The sequence below is a fragment of the Loxodonta africana genome, chromosome 26, assembly GCF_030014295.1.
Source record: "Loxodonta africana isolate mLoxAfr1 chromosome 26, mLoxAfr1.hap2, whole genome shotgun sequence".
Classification (NCBI taxonomy): Eukaryota; Metazoa; Chordata; class Mammalia; order Proboscidea; family Elephantidae; genus Loxodonta; species Loxodonta africana.
This window is the reverse complement of record NC_087367.1, coordinates 34,505,592-34,524,526: the sequence shown is the minus strand read 5'-3', so window position 1 is coordinate 34,524,526 and position 18,935 is coordinate 34,505,592. Positions and strand designations below refer to the sequence as shown.

Genomic DNA, 18,935 nt, shown 5'->3' with positions numbered 1-18,935 from the left:
AATACAAAGCATCTTCTCTGATCACAGTGCCATCAAATTAGAAATTAATAACAGGAAGAGCAAGGGAAAAAATCAAATAAATGGAAACTGAATAACACCTTGCTTAAAAACCACTGGGTAATAGAAGAAATCAAAGATGGAATAAAAAAATTCCCGGAATCAAATGAGAATTAAAACCCATCATACCAAAACCTCTGGGACACAGCAAAGGTAATGTTCACAGGTGAATTTATAGCAATAGACAGACATATCAAAAAGAAGGAAGAGACAAAAGCGAAACATTAGACTTACAACTCAAACAAAGAGAAAGAGAACAGCAAAAGAAGCTCATAGCCACCAGAAGAAAGGAAATAGCAAAGATCAGAGGAGAAATAAATGAAATCAAGAATAGAAAAACAATAGAAAGAATTAACAGAACCAAAAGTTGGTTCTTTGAAAGAATCGACAAAGTCTTGGCCAAAGTGACAAAAGAAAAACAAGAGAGCATTCAAAGGACCCAGATGAGAAACAAAATGGGGGACATTACAACAGGCTCAACTGAAATAAAAAGGATCATAACAGAGTACTCTGAAAAACTAGAACAAATTTGAAAAACTAGAGAAAATGGACAAATTTCCAGAAACACACTACCTACCCAAACTAACACAAACTGAGATAGAAAATCTGAACACACCCATTACAAGAGAAGAGGTAGTAAAAAAGAAAATTCCCAAGAAAAAGAAAAGCCTTGGCCCAGATGGTGTCACTGGAGAATACTACCAAACATTCAGAGAAGAGCTTATACCAGTGCTTCTCAAACTTTTTCAGAACACAGAAAAAGAAGGGGTACTTCTGAATTCATTCTGTGAATCCAGCATAACCCTAATACCAAAATCAGCCAAAGATACCACAATAAAACAAAATTACAGGCAAATGCCTATCGTGAATATAGATGCAAAAATTTGCAACAAAATTCTAGCCAATAGAATTCAGCATCATGTCAAAAAAATAATAAACCACGACCAAGTGGGATTCATACTGGATGTTTCAGCATTAGAAAATCAATCAGTGTAATCCACCACTGATCACCTCAATTGATGAAGAAAAAGCATTCAACAAAGTACAATACCCATTCCTGAAAAAAACTCTCAATAAAATAGGTATAGAAGGGAAATTACTCAATATAATAAAGGGCATCTATACAAACCCTGGTGGCATAGTGCTTAAGAGCTAAGGCTGCTAACCTAAAGGTCTGCAGTTCAAATCCACCAGGTGCTCCTTGGAAACCCTATGGGGCAGTTGATGGCAATGAGTTTGGTGTTTTGTTATACAAAACCAACAGGCAATATCCTTTAATGGAGAGAGGGTGAAAACATTCCCCTTGAGAGTAGGAACAAGACAAGGATCCCTTTTATCATCACTGCTATTTAACATTGTGCTGGAAGTTCTAGCTAAAGCAAAAAGGCAAGAAAAAGAAATAATGGGCATCCAAAGTGGTAATGAAGAGGTTAAACTGTCCCTATTTGCAGATGATATGATACTATACAGAGAAAACCCAAAAGACTCCACGAGAAAACTACTGGAACTAATAAAAAGATTCAGCAGAGTGGCAGAATACAAGATAAACATATAAAAACCAGTTGGGTTTCTATATGCCAATAAAGAGAACTAGGAAAAGGATATCAGGAAAACAATACCATTTATAATAGCCCTTAAAAAAATAAAATACTTGGGAATAAATCTAACCAGGGATGTTAAAGACTTATACAAAGAAAATAAACACTACTGCAAGAAACCAAAAGAGACCTGCGTAAATGGAAAAACATACAATGCTCGTGATGGGTGGACTTAACATTGTAAAATGTCAATTCTGCCCAAAGCAATCTACAGATACAACGCAATCCTGATCCGCATACCAACAGCATTCCTTAAGGAGATGGAAAAACTAATCATTAACTTCATATGGAAAGGAAAGAGGCCCAAGATAAGTAAAGCACTGTTGATGAAGAAGAATAAAGTAGGAGGACTTGCACTGCCTGACCTCAGAACCTACTGTACAGCTACGGTAGTCAGAACAGCCTGGTACTGGTACAACAACAGACACATCAAATGATGCTTGTAAACCTAGATATCCATCTGTAACAAATATGAAACCAGAACCATACACAAAAACTAATTCAGAATGTATCAAAGACAAATATAAAAGCTGTAAAGATCATAAAAGGAAAAATAGGGCTAAGGCTAGAGGCCCTAATACATGGCATAAATAGCATACAAACCGTAACAGTGCACAAAGACCAGAAGATAAGCTAGATAACTAGAATCTTCTAAAAATTAAACACTTATGCTCTTCAAAAGACTTTACCAAAAAAGTAAAAAGAGAACCCTCAGACTGGGGAAAAAATTTTGGCTATGACATACCAACAAAGAACTAATCTCTAAAATCTACAGGAAAATCGAACACCTCTGCAACAAAAAGACAGTCCAGTTAAAAAATGGGCAAAGGATAAGAACAAACACTTCACCAAAGAAGACATTCAGGGAGCTAACAGACACGTGAGGAAATGCTCAGGATCACTAGCCGTTAGAGAAATGCAAATCAAAACTTCGATGGGATACCATCTCGCCCCAACATTACCGGCGGGAATCAAAAAAAGAAAACAAATGTTGGAGAGGCTGCAGGATGCTTAGAACTCTTATGCACTGCTGGTGGGAATGTGAAATTGTACAACCATTTTGGAAAATGTTATGATGCTTTACTTAAAAACCTAGAAATAGAAATATGATAAGATCCAGCAATCCCACTCCTACGAATGTATCCTAGAGAAATAAGAGCTTTCATTCAAATAGACACGTGCACACCCATGTTCATTGTAGTATTATTCACAGTAGTGAAATAATGGAAACAACCTCAGTGCCCATCAGCAGATGAATGGATAAACAAACTCTGGTACGTACACACAATAGAATAGTATGCAACAATAAAGAACAATGATGAATCTGTGAAACATCTGACAATATGGATAAATCTGGAGGGTATCATGCTGAGTAAAATAGTCACTAAAGGACAAATACTGTATGGGACCACTATTACAAAAACTCATGAAAAGGTTTACACATAGAAAGAAGCAATCTTTGATGGTTATTAAGGCAGGAGGGTTGGGAAGGGAAAAACACTACCTAGACAATAGATAAGTGGTAACTTTGGTTAAGGGTAAGAGAGTAAATAATACTGGGGAAGTCAGCACAACTTGACCAAGACAAAGTCATGGAAGCTTCATAGACACATCCAAACTCCCTGAGAACCAAATTACTGTGCTGAGGGCTGGGAACCATGGTCTCAGGGACATCTAGCTCAACTGGCATAACATAGTTTACAAAGAAAATATTGTACATCCTACTTCAGTGAGTAGGGTCTGGGGCCTTAAAAGCCTGTGAGCAGCCATCTAAGATACTCTACTGATTTCACCCTGTCTGGAGCAAGGGAGAATGAAGAAAACCAAAGACACAATGGAAAGATTAGTCCAACGGACTAATGGGCCATAGCTACCACAGCCTCCACCAGGCTGAGTCCAGCACAACTAGGTAGTGCCTGGCTACCACCACTGACTGCTCTGACAGGGATCACAGTAGAGGGTCCCAGATGGAGTTGAGAAAAATACAGAAGAAAATTGTAGCACACACGCATGAAAAGACCAGACAAACTGGTCTGACAGAGATTGGAGAAACCCTGAGAGTATGGCCCCCGGACACCCTTTTAACTCAGCCCTGAAGTCACTACTGAGGTTCACCCTTCAGCCAAAGATTAGATAGCCCCATAAAACAAAACGAGTCTAAATGGGTACACCAGCTCAGGGGTAAGGATGAGAAGGCAAGAGGGGACAGAAAAGCTGGTAACAGGGAACCCGAGGTATAGAAGGGGAGAGTGTTGACATGTCGTGGGGTTGGCAACCAGTGTCACAAACAATGTGTGTACTGTTTAATGAGAAACTACTTTTCTCTGTAAACCTTCATCTAAAGTACAAAAAAAAAAAAAAATCCTAAGGATTGGACACCTGAAAAAAAAAATCTTTATGTTGATGATTTAATTCATGGCTTAAATATTCTCCCTTCCTTAAATACACAGCAAAAACTGTTGACCCCGAGAAATGTTGGGGATTTTTGTTTGCTTACACCTAAGAAGATGCTAAAAAAAAGAAGAAACCTTAAGAAAATACTTAAACCTAGCCTATTCGGCCACACTCTTACCTGTTACTTCTTACAAGCAATACAGCCCTTTATAAGATGGTTGCCTATCAGTAGACTACACAAGCTCAAACTTGTAGCTTTCTCTTTGTGAGTTTTCTCCTAAAGGAATCCAGCGTAGCACCCCAAAGCATATATCAGAGTTGTCATAGATTGAGCCTCTGGTGACACTTGCCTCCATACATAGCTCTTGAGGACCAAAGGCTTTGTTGCCCATGCATTTCACAGTAAATATCTGCAGAGTGACTCAAATGAAATTCATTAAATAATTCTGGCATTCACTACAGGGTTCGCTACTATTTCTAGGACTACCAGTAACCCTAAGGGAAGCATCTGTTTTCTCAAAACCTTTTGGTCATAAGATGTTATATGAGAGCTTTCTTCTGTTATTTATGCATCTCATTATCCTAGAGACAAATATTAATGAGTTATTTCTGAAAGCAGTGAATTACCTCAAGATATAAAGCGTCATACCTTTGAGACAGAATAATAAATGTACCTGGAATCTCAAATTGTTTATAATACCATAGAGAAAGGTATGCAGAAGACCTCTGAGAAGAAATATTTAACTTAAATAAGCACTTGATGTTAAAATAACTCTCCCTGCTACAAATAAGGTATCTTTCTTTTAATATACCATTTTCATCCAAAACCAAATCACTTTAATCCCAACCCAAAATCATTTCCTAGGTCATATTTATTTTCAGCTTTTAACATCACGTTCTATTAGAGGCATATATAAAAACAAAAAATAAAAAAGCTTTGCCATTGAGTCGATTCCAACTCACAGTGACCCTACAGGACAGAGTAGAACTGCCCCCATAGAGTTTCCAGGGAGCACCTGGTGGATTTGAACTGCTGACCTTTTGTTTAGCAGCCGTAGCACTTAACCACTATGCCACCAGGGTTTTCAAGATGTGTAGAGGATGGAAGTTGTTATTTCATGCCTGACTGTATTTTTTTTTTAATGTCAGTGTTTAGTGACAGTAACATAGGGATAGTAACATTTTTGTGTTTGTATATACATACTAGGTTCTGATAACTGGTCCAGCAGACACTCCTTATGCAAATGGATGCTTTGAATTTGATGTGTATTTTCCTCAAGATTATCCCAGTTCACCCCCTCTCGTCAATCTAGAGACAACTGGTGGTCATAGCGTGCGATTCAATCCAAACCTTTATAATGATGGCAAGGTAATGTGATTGCATCTTTTTGTTTCCGGTGCCAATGTATTGTATACAAAAGTTCTTTGTAATTTGAACAGAATTTTATTTTACTTTGTCTGCAAATTAGCCTTTTAAAGAATGAGAGAAGGAACCTGAAAAGGGTAGAAACAGTACATTGTTACGAAGTACGAACAGTTTTAAATAGTTATTGAACTAGCTAATTCATCATGTTCCATGTCTTCTCAGAGTTATCCCCACTCAGAATGCAGTAGAGCCAGGTGTCTATCTTTGCCTCTCACTCCTACTTTATGTATCTGCAGTTCCAGTTACCGTTTTACATGTGCCTGAAGGCAGATGAATCGCAGAAGTACAGTACTGTCAACTCTGTTTCTGTTTTGCATACCGTAACAGTTTTTTTGCCATCATAACTACCTATGTTTTCCCTGATACATGCAATTGTAAACTTATTTTTAAAGGTAAATGTATCTTAAAATGTTTTCACGTTTTCTTGTATTGTCTACATAGGATGATCCATTCCGCTGACAAAATATGTAATAAAAATCATCTCATGTTGCAGTAAATATTTTAAAATTAGATTTAAAAGAATAGTCATCAGTTTTCAAAGCAATTTTGGATGGTTTATGGGATTTCAGTGATAAATCTCTTGCTGAATATAGTAAATATTAAAAAAAAAAACCACTAAATGAGAAGAAATGTATGGACTTCAGAAGCAAATACTTCTTTGGTGATGTGAGAATAGCAAGTGCTTGAAGTTGATCCGGTTTATCAAATATATCCCCAAGTTTTCCCTTGGTTTTACCTTCTGAGCTTCAAAAGTTATAGCCTGCCTCAGTTCTGTGATTGTAAATTACCATTTTCACTCCATCAGTAGCTCAAACCTTAAAATTGGAGTTTATTTTCTAGGTTTATTGCAGGAGATTTAACCAGAAGCAGACGTTTCTTGCTTTGGGAGAGTAAAGAACAGGTTTTCTGTAGCTGAGCAGAGAGTAGGAAATATCTGTGCTGACTTTGTTCTAGAGAGATTAGATGCTGAAGAGTTTAAGTGTAAAATACTGAAATTTATTAAAGAAATTACCTCCGTAAGGCTCAGTGGTAGAGGGAAAAGAGTAAGGGCTTGGGAGTCCAGTGTCTTGAATTATATAGTCTTTATTCTATTACACACTGGTAATAATGTTTAACCTTGAATTCTACATCTGTAGATAGGGATAAGAATACCTGCCGTTGATAGTCACAGGGATGCTGTGAAGATCAAATGGTGTGGTATGTGTGGCAGTGCTTTGAATTATACGCGAGGCTGTACAGACATAAGTCTTTTAAAAATTATTAAGAAAACTACCTACTAAGTGAATTAAGGTATTTTGCATAATTGATTCCACAGAACTTTGAAAGAATAGCTGGGAGATGGACCTATTCTTATAATTACCACTGTTTTTCAAATCTGTTGCCCGTTATATGAAGTTATAAGTTATCATTAAAAATTCACACATCTCTGTTTATAGAACATCTGTCAAAAGAACATACGTAATATGCCTTTATTTTATTTTCATCACAAATGGTATTTATAAGTACAGATAAAAAAATATCTCCAGTTCTTTCATATTCCCACAGTGGCCTCTTAATCTGTGTTTAGCAGATAATTTGATCTCTCTCTTCCTGTCTCAGTGAACAAGTGTCTAATGTATCTCCAAGTTTGATCTCAGAAACCCTAGGATTCTGGACACCTGTTCAGGGAGGTCTGTAAAGTCCTGCCTTTCCCAGTTTCATGTTTGTATGACACCAGATTTTATCCATATACTTCAACCAAAACAGTATATTGCAACAAACTGAATATAGAGATAGATAGGAAAATCAAGCTGTCTTCTACTAAACCATATCGAATTTTCAAAATTTATAAAGATTTACAAAAATATAAAACATTACCATTCTTCTCACTAAAATTTTTTGTTGTTTTGGAAAAGTGTTATTTTCCATTAAAAAAAAAAGTTATTTATATTAACATGTAATAGGAGCTGGTTCTATATTCATTATGAACAAATTGTGATGCCACACAGATTTGGATCATGTCTGAAAATACTAATTTGTTTTAAATAGACTGACCCTTAGGATTTATTTAGGAACATAAGCTGAGGTGCTTTGACATAATGTTTCGTTTTTACTTCTAGTTGTGACAGTTTGTCTTCAAGCACTTCTTTCAGCTCTGTTTAAGCTTTTTGTTTTTCCTCAGGTTTGTTTAAGCATCTTAAATACATGGCACGGAAGACCAGAAGAGAAATGGAATCCTCAGACCTCAAGTTTTTTGCAAGTAAACAAATTTCTCTGACAAGTTAGCTTAAAATAATAAAGAACTATGTGTGTTTAAAAGAATATTTTAATGACCAAGAATAAATATAGCAATTAATAGAGGATAGATAGAGAATGTGTATTAAATAGCTTATAGATGGGCAGTTAGTACAGTGGAGTTTCATCTTATCGAGAGTTTAGATCCTCGAGTCAGAGCATAAGGCAAAAATTGAGAATTGTTAAAATTACCTTTTAAAAAATCCCAACATTATTCTTAAAGTACTCCATTGTGCAGCAAGATGCTTAATAAGATAGCTTTACCTCTCCTATCTGCCATTGACTGTAGTGCTTAAATTCACTGACTGTATTCCCTTTGTCATGTGCATATTTCACATATTAATAATTAACAAAGTAAATAAATTATTTGTATGCTGCTCTTTTTACTTTAGAATATATTCTTTTTTCCAGGTTTATATATTGTAATTGCTATGTAACAGTCTTCTGTTCATATATACTATAATTAATCTATTTCCTCTATTGACTAAATAATTCACTTTCAGTATTGTTAGTTTTACAAATAATACTGTTATTTATATGACTTTTAAATACTTTTAGATAGTTTCCTATTCCTAGATCTGGAACAAAATTGACTTGAGGACAGCCAAGGGGAGGGTATACCTTTTCTGTTTTACTTTCTAGGTTTCACTTCTCCATGATTATTTGAGATTTGTTACCATGGATTATTTTAATAATAAAGCCTTGTTTTTTTTTCCTCATTATCTGTCATTATAACTTTTTAAAAGCCCCCACCCTTATTTTTTTAGTCCCATTGCTGAATCATAACCACTTGGCAATATTTCTGAACTGATGCTCAGTAAAATGCTTTAAAACAGATCTTTTTTACTGTGCTCAAAGATAAAGATAATTAGGAAAGTAATTCTTTATTTCAATGTTTTTATGTTTTGATAACACCCACCTGTTATTGCCCAGCCATAGTATTTTTTTCATTATTTTTGTCATAGTTTGTCAAGGAAATAATTAAATGTTTTAAACAAACTTTGGGATTTTTCCCACTACTCTTGGTTAGCTGAACTTTGTCTAAAGATATGTGGGAAAGTATGTATTATCCATTGACCTAGAGTTCTGAGACTTCTGAGACTGGTAATAGGAGACTGTCTTCATTCATCTAGATACCATGCTAGATGAATGAAGACAGTCTCCTATTGTATATAACCATTGTTTTAACCTTTAAAACACTTTATCAGTGTAAATGAGGGTATTATCTGTGTATCTCAGGAGTTTATTACAAAAATCAATGTAGTTGTGTATATAGTCTCCAAAACTGTATCTGCATTGTCAGATTATGGTAATAATAATTACAGGAATTGTTCGATTAAAAGAAACAGAAACCTGTTAGAGTTGCTTAACTAAAAGGAGATCTATGAATCCAAAGTGAAAAAGTACAGCAAAATTGGAGAGTAGCCCCCTGGGAAATAGAAAGCCACCAGGTGCTAAGTACATGCTGGGTTGTGTGGGTGTGGGCTTGAGAAAGACAGGGAGAGAGAAACAAAGAACTAACAGTTATGTTGTTCATCTGTTTCCTTTTCCTTGATCCACTTACCGGCATTCATAAGGCTCCATCATGGCCATCTCAGAAATAGTGGCCTCCATCCCCAAGTGTACCTTATCTTTCAGTTCTATTTTCTGCATTTAATTGCATAATGCTTTCACCCAAATTCACATTTTTATGAAAGAGAATCTAATTAGCTTAAATTGGGTCAGGTGATTTCTAACAGTCTAGTAGTGGGATAATGTCATATGCAATGAGTTTGGGTAGAACTGTCCAGTAGAAATCAAACCCACTTCCATCGAGTCAATTCTGACTCAGCCCTGTAGAACAGAGTAGTCCTGCCTGCCCATAGGGTTTCTAAGGCTGTAAGTCTTTACGGAAGTAGACTGCCATGTCTTTCTTCTGATCTGAGCCACATATGTAATTTTAAATTTTCTAGTAGGCACATTAAAATAGTAATAAGAAACACATTAGATTTACTTTAATAAACCATCTCCTCACTTATCCGTGATGGTTAGGTTCCAATGACCAGGTCATTATGCAAAATCACAGTTATGCAAAAATGGAGGATGACCACATCAGATTATAAAATGGAGGATGACTACATCATTACATAACTGGCAAACCACTGAGATCATGGCCCAGCCAAATTGACACATAAACTTAACTATCATAAGCCAGCATTACTCTCACCTTGCACCTTGGCGTTATTTATGGCTAGGTGTATGTCGTTAATATGAAAAATAGTCGGATAGTAGATTTTTTACTACTGTTATAAATGTGAAATGTTGGATAACAAGGTAGTCCATAGGTGAGAAGGTGTAATGTATTTTATTTAACCAATATTGAAAATATTATCATCTCAACATGTATTCAAAAAAAATTGTCAATGAAATATTTTGCATTCTTTATGCTAAATCTTCAGAGTCCAGTGTACAGTTTACACTTACAGCAAATCTCAGTTTTGGATCCTAAACATTCATTGGAAGTACTTAATTTTTGTTCAGCTTTCATAAAGTTTACAGTAGGTTCCTATACATAAGTTGTTGCAAACATACTTGAAAGTTTTCCAATAACTGAATCCAGTATCAAAAATAACTTTCCTTTAATATTCATATCCACATTAACAAAACCTGTTTCTCTCTTTTAGAAGAATGGACTGGACTTTAAACCAAAAGCATATGAGTTTCAAACCTATATCTATAAGTTTACTAACTTATTCACTAAGTATTAACATAAAATTCAAGAGGTACTGCGTAAGTTGAAAAGCAGCTCTAAATGTATAATTATCACCAGTGCATCCCTCAAATTGTTCATGTATTTTTTAATCCAATTTACATAATGTCAAGTGTATTTAAAATCCTCATGTTAGAAAAATGTGTAAAATCATTGATTTAATTTTATTGTATAAAATATATGTAACAAAAAATTTGCCGTTTTTATCCATTTTTAAGTGTACAATTCGTTGACAATCACCATGTATACAGTCATCACCACTATTACCAAAACTTTTTCATCACCCCAAACAGAACCGCAGATCACTTACCGATAACTCCCCATTCCCACCCCCCAAGCCCTGGTAATGACTAATGAACTTCTGTGTCTATGTATTTGCCTATTCAGGAGCCTTGGTGGCGCAGTGGTTAAAGCGATCAACTGCTTACCAAAGGGTTGATGGCTTAAAACCACCAGTGGCTCCGCAGGAGAAAGACATGGCAGTCTGCTTCTGTAGAGATTTATAGCCTTGGAAACCCCGTGGGGTCATTATGAGTCGTAAATGATTCAGTGGCAGTGAGTTTGGTTTGGGTTAAATACCTATTCTAGATATTTCATATACATATCTGTCCTTTTATGTCTGACTTTCTTCACTCAGTATGATGATTTCAGGGATCTTTCATGTTGTGGCATGTAGCAGAATTTTTTTTCTTTTTATGGCCAAATTATGTTCCATTGTATGGATATGCCACTGTTTGTTTATTCATTCATCTGTTGATGGACACGGGTTGTTTCCATCTTTTGGCCATTGTGAATAGTGCTGAAAGGATATTGGTGGGCATATTTCACTGCTAATTTTTTGTCTTTGATTAATTACTGAATATTTGGCAAGTATTCCTTTTATTTCAAGATAACCTTGAATCAGAGTAAATAGTACAGTAAATCTTCTTAAGACTCTACCACAAGTCAAACCACAAGCATTTGCGAGAAACACAGGTCTTCGTTCTTTTCCATTTAGTTCAACAGTTCCATAAACTGTCCATGATATAGAGCATTACAGGTATATACTGAACAGTTTTAACAACTGCATCTAACTCTTTCATAGAGCTTGCATAGTGTTGTACAGAAAAACAGCACAAATAATATCAATATGTGGATAAGATCCCTGGTGGTACAGTGGTTAAAGCATTCGGCTGTTAACTGAAAGTTTGGAGGTTCGAACCTACCAGCCCCTTCATGGGATAGAGATGTGGCAGTCTGCTTCCGTAAAGATCTACAGCCTTGGAAACCCTATGGGGCAGCTCTACTCTGTCTGCATTTCTACAGGGTCTCAGTGAGTCGGAATCCACTTGATGGCATTACATATTTTTGTTCTGTCATATAGTGGAATGAAGCAATAAGGAAAACATCATTCATTTGCATTTAAATTTAGTAAATCTGTATTTTTGACCTAACATAGCTGGAGCACATCCATCATGGTAGAAATTAATTTTTTTCATATATAGCTGAAATTATTCTTTGATAGATATGAAATATTACAAAATATCTACTCAATTAGTAGATTTTTTAGGCCAAGACTCAACAACCTTTCTTTTTGGAATTTCTTTGAGACAAAATATATTCAAACTATCAAGTGAGCAATGTCTCATTTAAAACTAAAGAAAAGTGCTTGTAACTTGTCAAATTTTAAATTAATTGGGACCGAAGTACTAGGCTGAGGCTGGGAACCATGGTCTCGGGGGCCATCTAGCTCAATTGGCCTAACATAGTTTATAAAGAAAATGTTTTACATCCTGCTTTGCTAAATAGCATCTGGGGTCTTAAAAGTTAGTGAGCAACCATCTAAGATACTTAACTGGTCCCACCCCAAGAAAACCAAAGACACAGGGGAAAGATTAGTTCAAAAGACTAATGGACCACAACTTCCACAGCCTCCTCCAGACTGAGTGCAGCACAACTAGGTGATGCCCGACTACCACCACCAACTGCTCTGACAGGGATCACAACATAGGGTCCTGGACAGAGGTGGAAAAAAAATGTAGAACAAAATTTAAACTCACAAAAAAAAAAAAACAAAACAGACTTACTGGTCTGACAGAGACTGGAGAAACCTTGAGAGTATGGCCTCCAGATACCCTTTTAACTCAGTATCAAAGTCACTCCTGAGGTTCATACTTCAGCCAAAGATTAAACAGGCCCATAAAACAAACGGTAATACACATAGCTCAACCGTGTATATGAGACTAAACGGGCACAGCAGCCCAGGGCCAAGAACAGGAAGGCTGGAGGGGACAGGAAAGCTGAACAAGTGGAAATGGGGAACCCAGTGTCGAGAGGGGGAGAATGTTGACATGTCACAAGGTTGGCAGCCAGTGTCTCAAAACAGTACGTGTATTAATTAATGAGAAACTAATTTGCTCTGTTAACCTTCATTTAAAGTACAATAAGAAAAATAACTGATTTCATAGATTCTTTTTTGACTGTTCAGGGGAACTTCTTATGAAATTTATTGTGTATATGATGAATGAATACTCCTTAGAGGCAAAGATGGTGAGACCTCATCTCACGTACTTTAGACATATTGTCAGGAGGGACCAGTTCCTGGAGAAGGGCATCATGCTTGGTAAAGTAGAGGATCAGCAAAAGACAAGAAGTTCCTCAATGAGATGGATTGACACAGTGGCTGCAACGATGGGCTCAAGCATAGCAACTATTATGCGGATGGCACAGGACCAGGCAGTGTTTCATTTGGTTGTACATAGGGTCACTGGGAGTCAGAACCAACTGCGTGGCACCTAACAAAAAGAACAACATTTTGTCTATAAGTTAGATAGGTAAGATTTCAGAAGCTGAGTTGAAGGCAGAGGGCATCTCAAGCAGAGAGAATAAAATGAGCACAAGGTATACAGATGAGAAAGTGTGGGCTATGTTCAGGACACAACAAAATTTCTGAATTTTGGCTAATTAAAAATATTTTTTACACAACAAACAGCTTTTTCAGTTTTGCACTATCATAGTCAACACTCACGGAAGCAGCAGTCAAGAAATCTAATGACATTTTGCATTGAGCAGATCTGCAAAAGACCTCTTCAAAGTGTCAAAAAAAAGATGTCACCTTGAGGACTAAGGTGGGCCTGACCCAAGCCATGGTATTTTCAGTTGCTTCATATGCATGTGAAGGGTGGGCAATGACTAAGGAAGACCAAAGAAGAATTGACACCTTTGAATTCTGGTGTTAGTGAAGAATAGTGAATATCCTTGGACCTCCAAAAGAACTAACTAATCTGCCTTGGAAGAAGTACAGCCAGAATACTCCTTGGAAGCAAGGATGGCGAGACTTCGTCTCAAATATCAGGAGGGATTAGTCCCTGGGGAAGGACATCATGTTTGGCAAGTATTCCTTTTATACTTGCCAAGCATGTAGTGGGTCAGCATAAAAGAGGAAGACCCTCAATGAGATGGATCAGCACAGTGGATGCAACAATGGACTCAAGCATAACAATGATTATGAGAATGGCACAGGACCAGGCAGTGTTCTGTTGTACATAGGATCATTATGAGTCAGAACTGACTCAGTGGCAACAACAGAAACACACAAATAGATGCGTATAAAAACAGATGGGATCAGTATAAAATCTGTAGTTTAGTCGATAGTATTTTACCAATGTTAATTTCCTGGTTTTGAGTAAGGTGGTCTAGTAAATTTAAGATGTTACCGTTGGCAAAAGCTAGATGAAGAGTGCAGAGGGTCTTTTTGTACTATTTCTGCAGCTTCCTGTAAGTCTGCTATTATTTAAAAATAAAAAGTTAAAAGATTATAATAGTTTTTGGTATACATTTCTATATGATTTAAAGACTGATTTTAATAGCATGTGTCCCATTTCAGCCAGAATTTATGGAAAGCTCTCTTAAAAGTTCTGTGTCAGAAATATAAGCATGATTAAAAGAGTCTCTACCTTCTGAGAATTCATCTGGTACAGAGTGATGCAAGCACCTTATGAAGGTTTAGCTTCTGTTGAAGAGGTTTTATATTAAAGTGACGTTTCACCTGGACCTTGAAAGTTAGGTAAAATTACAAATCAAGGATGACAGCAAAGGGTGTTTTAGGCAGAGAGAACAAAATGAGCAAAAGCTATACAGATGAGAAAGTATGGGATATATTCAGGGCACAACAAGCTTCCTGAATTTTGGCTGGAGTATAGGGAACCATGGAGAAGATTTAATGGAGAGAAAAGGGCTAAAAAATAATTTGGATATATACTGTGCAGGGCCTTTGGTGCCAGTAAGGAGCTTTGATTTTATTCCTAGGTAGTAGGAAACAAGTAACAGTTTTATTCAGGTGATAACACTATTAGTGTGAATGGTGCATATAAAATGCATTAATGTAATACATCACTTTGAGGACTAAGGTGTACCTGTCTCAAGCCTTGGTATTTTCACCAACCTCATAAGCAGATGAAAGCTGGACAACGAATAAGAAGAAGAATTGATATCTTTGAATTTATGATGTTGCAAAGAATATTGAATATACCCTGGACTGCCAGAGAAACAAACAAATCTGTCTTGGAAGAAGTACAGCCAGAATGTTACTTGGAAGAGAGGATGACAAGACTTTATCTCATGTACTTTGGACATGTTATCAGGAGGGACCAGTCCCTAGAGAACGGCATCATGCTTGGTAAAGTAGAGGGTCAGCGAAAAAGAGGAAGACACTCAATGAAATGGATTGACACAGTAGCTGCAACAATGGGCTCAAACAAAGCAACGATTGTGAGGATGGCATAGGACCAAGCAGTGGTTCCTTCTTTTGTACATTGGGTGGATATGAGTGAGAACTGACTGGACTGCACCTAGAAGCAGCATAACAGCAAGAGATGGACACTAGGAATTCTGGTAGATTATTACAGTTATATAGTGAGAGGAGGTTCCTGTGTGACACAAATAGTTTGCCCTTGACTACTAACCTAGAAGTTTGCGGTTTAACCCACCCAGTGACACCATGGAAGAAAGGCTTGACAATCTGCTTCCCTAAAGATTTCCACCAAGAAAACTCTATGAAGCAGCTCTACTCTGTAACACATTGGGTTGCCATAAGTCAGAATCAACAGCAATGGGTTTGATTTTTTATAGTGAGAGGTGACAGAAGACCTGAACTAAGGCAGTTACCATGGGAAGATGCAGATGAAGATTTTATCTGAATGCACTACTATGAAGAAAATGACAAGATAGATTGCAAAAGCAGCCTACAAAACGACCAGTCTTCCAGAATGAATATGATACTGTTTTCCTCTACCAAGCCGTATGTGCATATTGGATGACATCTAGATTATTAAGGAACTTCTGTATTTTTTTTTTTTTTTTCTGTATATGTAGTGCTGAAGTTTAATTCCAAGCAAGGAGATTATAAAGAATGTTCCAAAGGTACATTGACCTCCTGGAAAATATTACTGTATAGGAGTAGCATAAAACATCTTAGACAATTTTTAAACAGACCATGATTTGAAAAAGACCCTGTTATGCAATAGAACCCCAGATTCTCTCAAGAGCTAAAAATAATATATGTATTAACTGAAGACAAAACCGCTGGACAACTCTCAGCTTTAACAGTAGATGAAAAAGATTTAATCATTTTTCTTACTGGTACCCAACTAATGATAACCATTGATAGTGCTATAACTTGATGTACAGTTTAGATCTCTGTTCCTTAGATACCCAAAACACAGCTCTAAAACCAATATTACTATTAGTCAACATTTATGTTACCATAGAGAAAAACTCAAAGGAGACCCTTAATTTTTGTTTTGTTAACCTTGCATTTTCTGCTTCAGGTTGCTATTGTATGAGAACTGCAGCTTGAGAAGATTATTTTCCATGTACTGAATTTGTTCTGTATCGGATTAGAATTGCTGCAATCGTAATAGTTTAGCTTTCTGACAAAATAAGAAAGCTGGTCTTTTTCTCCATTAATCTACTGAGGTGCAGAGCTGAGGTGAACAATTTTTTTTTTTTTTTTTAATTTTCATTGTGCTTTAAGTGAAAGTTTACAAATCAAGTCAGTCTCTCATACCAAAATTTATATACACTTTGCTCTATACTCCTAGTTGCTCTCCCTGTAATGAGACAGCACACTTCTTCCCTCCACTCTCTATTTTCGTGTCCATCCAAGCAGCTTCTGACCCCCTCTGCCCTCTCATCTCCCCTCCAGACAGGAGATGCCAACATAGTCTCACGTGTCTACTTGTTCCAAGAAGCTCTCTCTTCACCAGTATCATTTTCTATCCTATGTATATGTATTTGTAATGACCAAAAACAGGAAAGCAGTTTAGTAGCTCAGTGATGGGAAACATTTGTACAGGTACTTTATAGCACTTAAATTATATCAAATTTTAAGCTAATGATGTTTGCAAAATGGATGGCAAGATAGAAAATATACATACATGTATACTAGAATGCTTAAGATTAAAATCTTTCTCCCTTGTAGGAGGATTTATAATATTTCACTTAAGATGAATGCTGATACATGCACGTATGTTTAATTTTCTAGACAAGTGTTTCTTACTCTTTTTTTTAAACCATGGGTGACAGTATCTGAAATGTGTTGGTTTATTAACATTGTGCCAGAAATAAGTGCCACCACACAGAATCACATTATGCTTTCTAATCTGTTTTAAACTTTTTCTTCAGAGCCAAAGTATAGAGGCTCTGAAGAAATTACTTGAGACCCAAAGTTGTAAGTTGTAGTTTTATACTTAATTATTTATCACATGTGCACCAAGGAAACTTATTTTTTGCCACATTGAAAATCTTCCAAAACTTGTGTTGAAGGTTAGATATACTATTTAAAAATAAATTCCAAGATGTTTTTGAGCAGTGAAGCATTATTAAAGTAATTGCTTCGTTTCTTTGCAGTGATACTCTTAAAAGAATAATATCTGTATAAATTCTGGCATGGTTTTTAACATGTTAAATATTAAATTGTTATCTTATGCCATAAGTCTCATATATCACACTAACCTAATAATAGTTCTGACAGTTTGTATAGTGACAGGTGAACAATATAACCAATTTATAATCAGAAGTTGTATTATTCATTGGGATTGTCAACAAGAATTCTTGCATTTTATCAGTAGCATGAAATTTTAGCATTGCTCATGAAACTGGCTTTAATGGGAATGATTTAGTAGACACCTAAAATACCTGTTAATGGCTTGTGAATAATTTGTTCCAATTGGGTATTAATAGAAATCTTTGGATGTACAAGCCCTGGTGACACAGTGGTTAAAGTACCTGGCTGCCAACCGAAAGGTTAGTGGTTTCAACCCACCAGCCCCTTCATGGGATAAAGATGTGGCAGTCTGCTTCTGTACAGATTTATAGCCTTAGAAGCCCTATGGGCCAGTTATACTCTGTCCTCTAGGGTCACTATGAGCTGGAATAGGCTTGACGGCAGTGGTGTTTGGATTGGGTAGTGCAAAAGATTAATGCACTTGACTGCTACCAGAGGCTGAAGGTTTGAACCCACTCTTGGGTACTTCAGAAGAAACTCCTGGCCACCTACTTCTGAAAAGTCAGCCATTGAATACCCTGTGGAGCACAGTTCTACTCTTAACACACATGTTGTTTCCATGAGGCGGACTTGACTTGGTGGCAGCTGGTTTTTAGGGTGTTATTAAAGATATTTTTGCAGGTGCAAGAAATGTTAAACAATATTTAATGGTTCATGTAATCACCCATTTGTAAATGGCTATAAATGTTAACTGGCACATTACTATTTTTCTTAAAATGGAAAGGCCTGAAAATCAGCTTGTGATTGTAATTCTACTCAATAGCATAATTTTCATATAGGCAGGTACTTACTGTTTTAAAATGGCTTTAAACATTTTATCAGTTAAGAGTATTTTGGACTCTTACCCCAATGATGATGATATTTCAAATAATATGGTTTCTTAATGCAAATAAGGATTGTTAGACTCTGTTTTTTCCTGTTTGAAATATTTATAATAATTTTTTTGAAGTACCAGACCAAGTCAAAGAATAAAATCCTCTGTGGAGCAGAACTCAAATTCTCGTAAAAAGTCCAGACTTAATTGGTCTGACAGAGACTGCAGGAACCCCTGAGACTATGGCCCCCCAACATTCTGTTAACCCACAACTTGAACCATTCCAGAAGCCCACTCTTCAGACAAAGACTAGACAGGCCTGTAAAACAAAAAAATACAGAAGTGTGCTTCTTAGTTCAGTCAGATACACGAGACCAAATGGGCAGCTCCTGTCCAGAGGCAAGAGGAGAAGGCAGGAAGTGACAGGAACTGGTTGATGGACACAGGGAACCCGAGGTAGAAAGGGGGAGGGTGCTGTCACATTGTGGATCGGATTGTATCTAATGTCACAAAACAATACGTGTATAAATTTTTGTGTAAGAAATTAACTTGAACTGTAAACTTTCACCTAAAGCACA

At 36.5% G+C, this 18,935-nt stretch overlaps 1 protein-coding gene across 13 annotated transcripts in view; it reads left to right on the top strand.

The window, feature by feature from the left end:
- Positions 1 to 18,935, top strand: part of BIRC6 (baculoviral IAP repeat containing 6) — a 582,018-nt gene that overhangs the window by 541,346 nt on the left and 21,737 nt on the right. For all 13 annotated transcript variants that reach the window (XM_064277234.1, XM_023555261.2, XM_003416066.4 and 10 more), the window contains 2 exons: positions 5,257 to 5,418; positions 7,637 to 7,714. In XM_064277234.1, the coding sequence (XP_064133304.1) occupies positions 5,257 to 5,418; positions 7,637 to 7,714 (240 nt within the window). The remainder of the gene's footprint in view (positions 1 to 5,256; positions 5,419 to 7,636; positions 7,715 to 18,935) is intronic.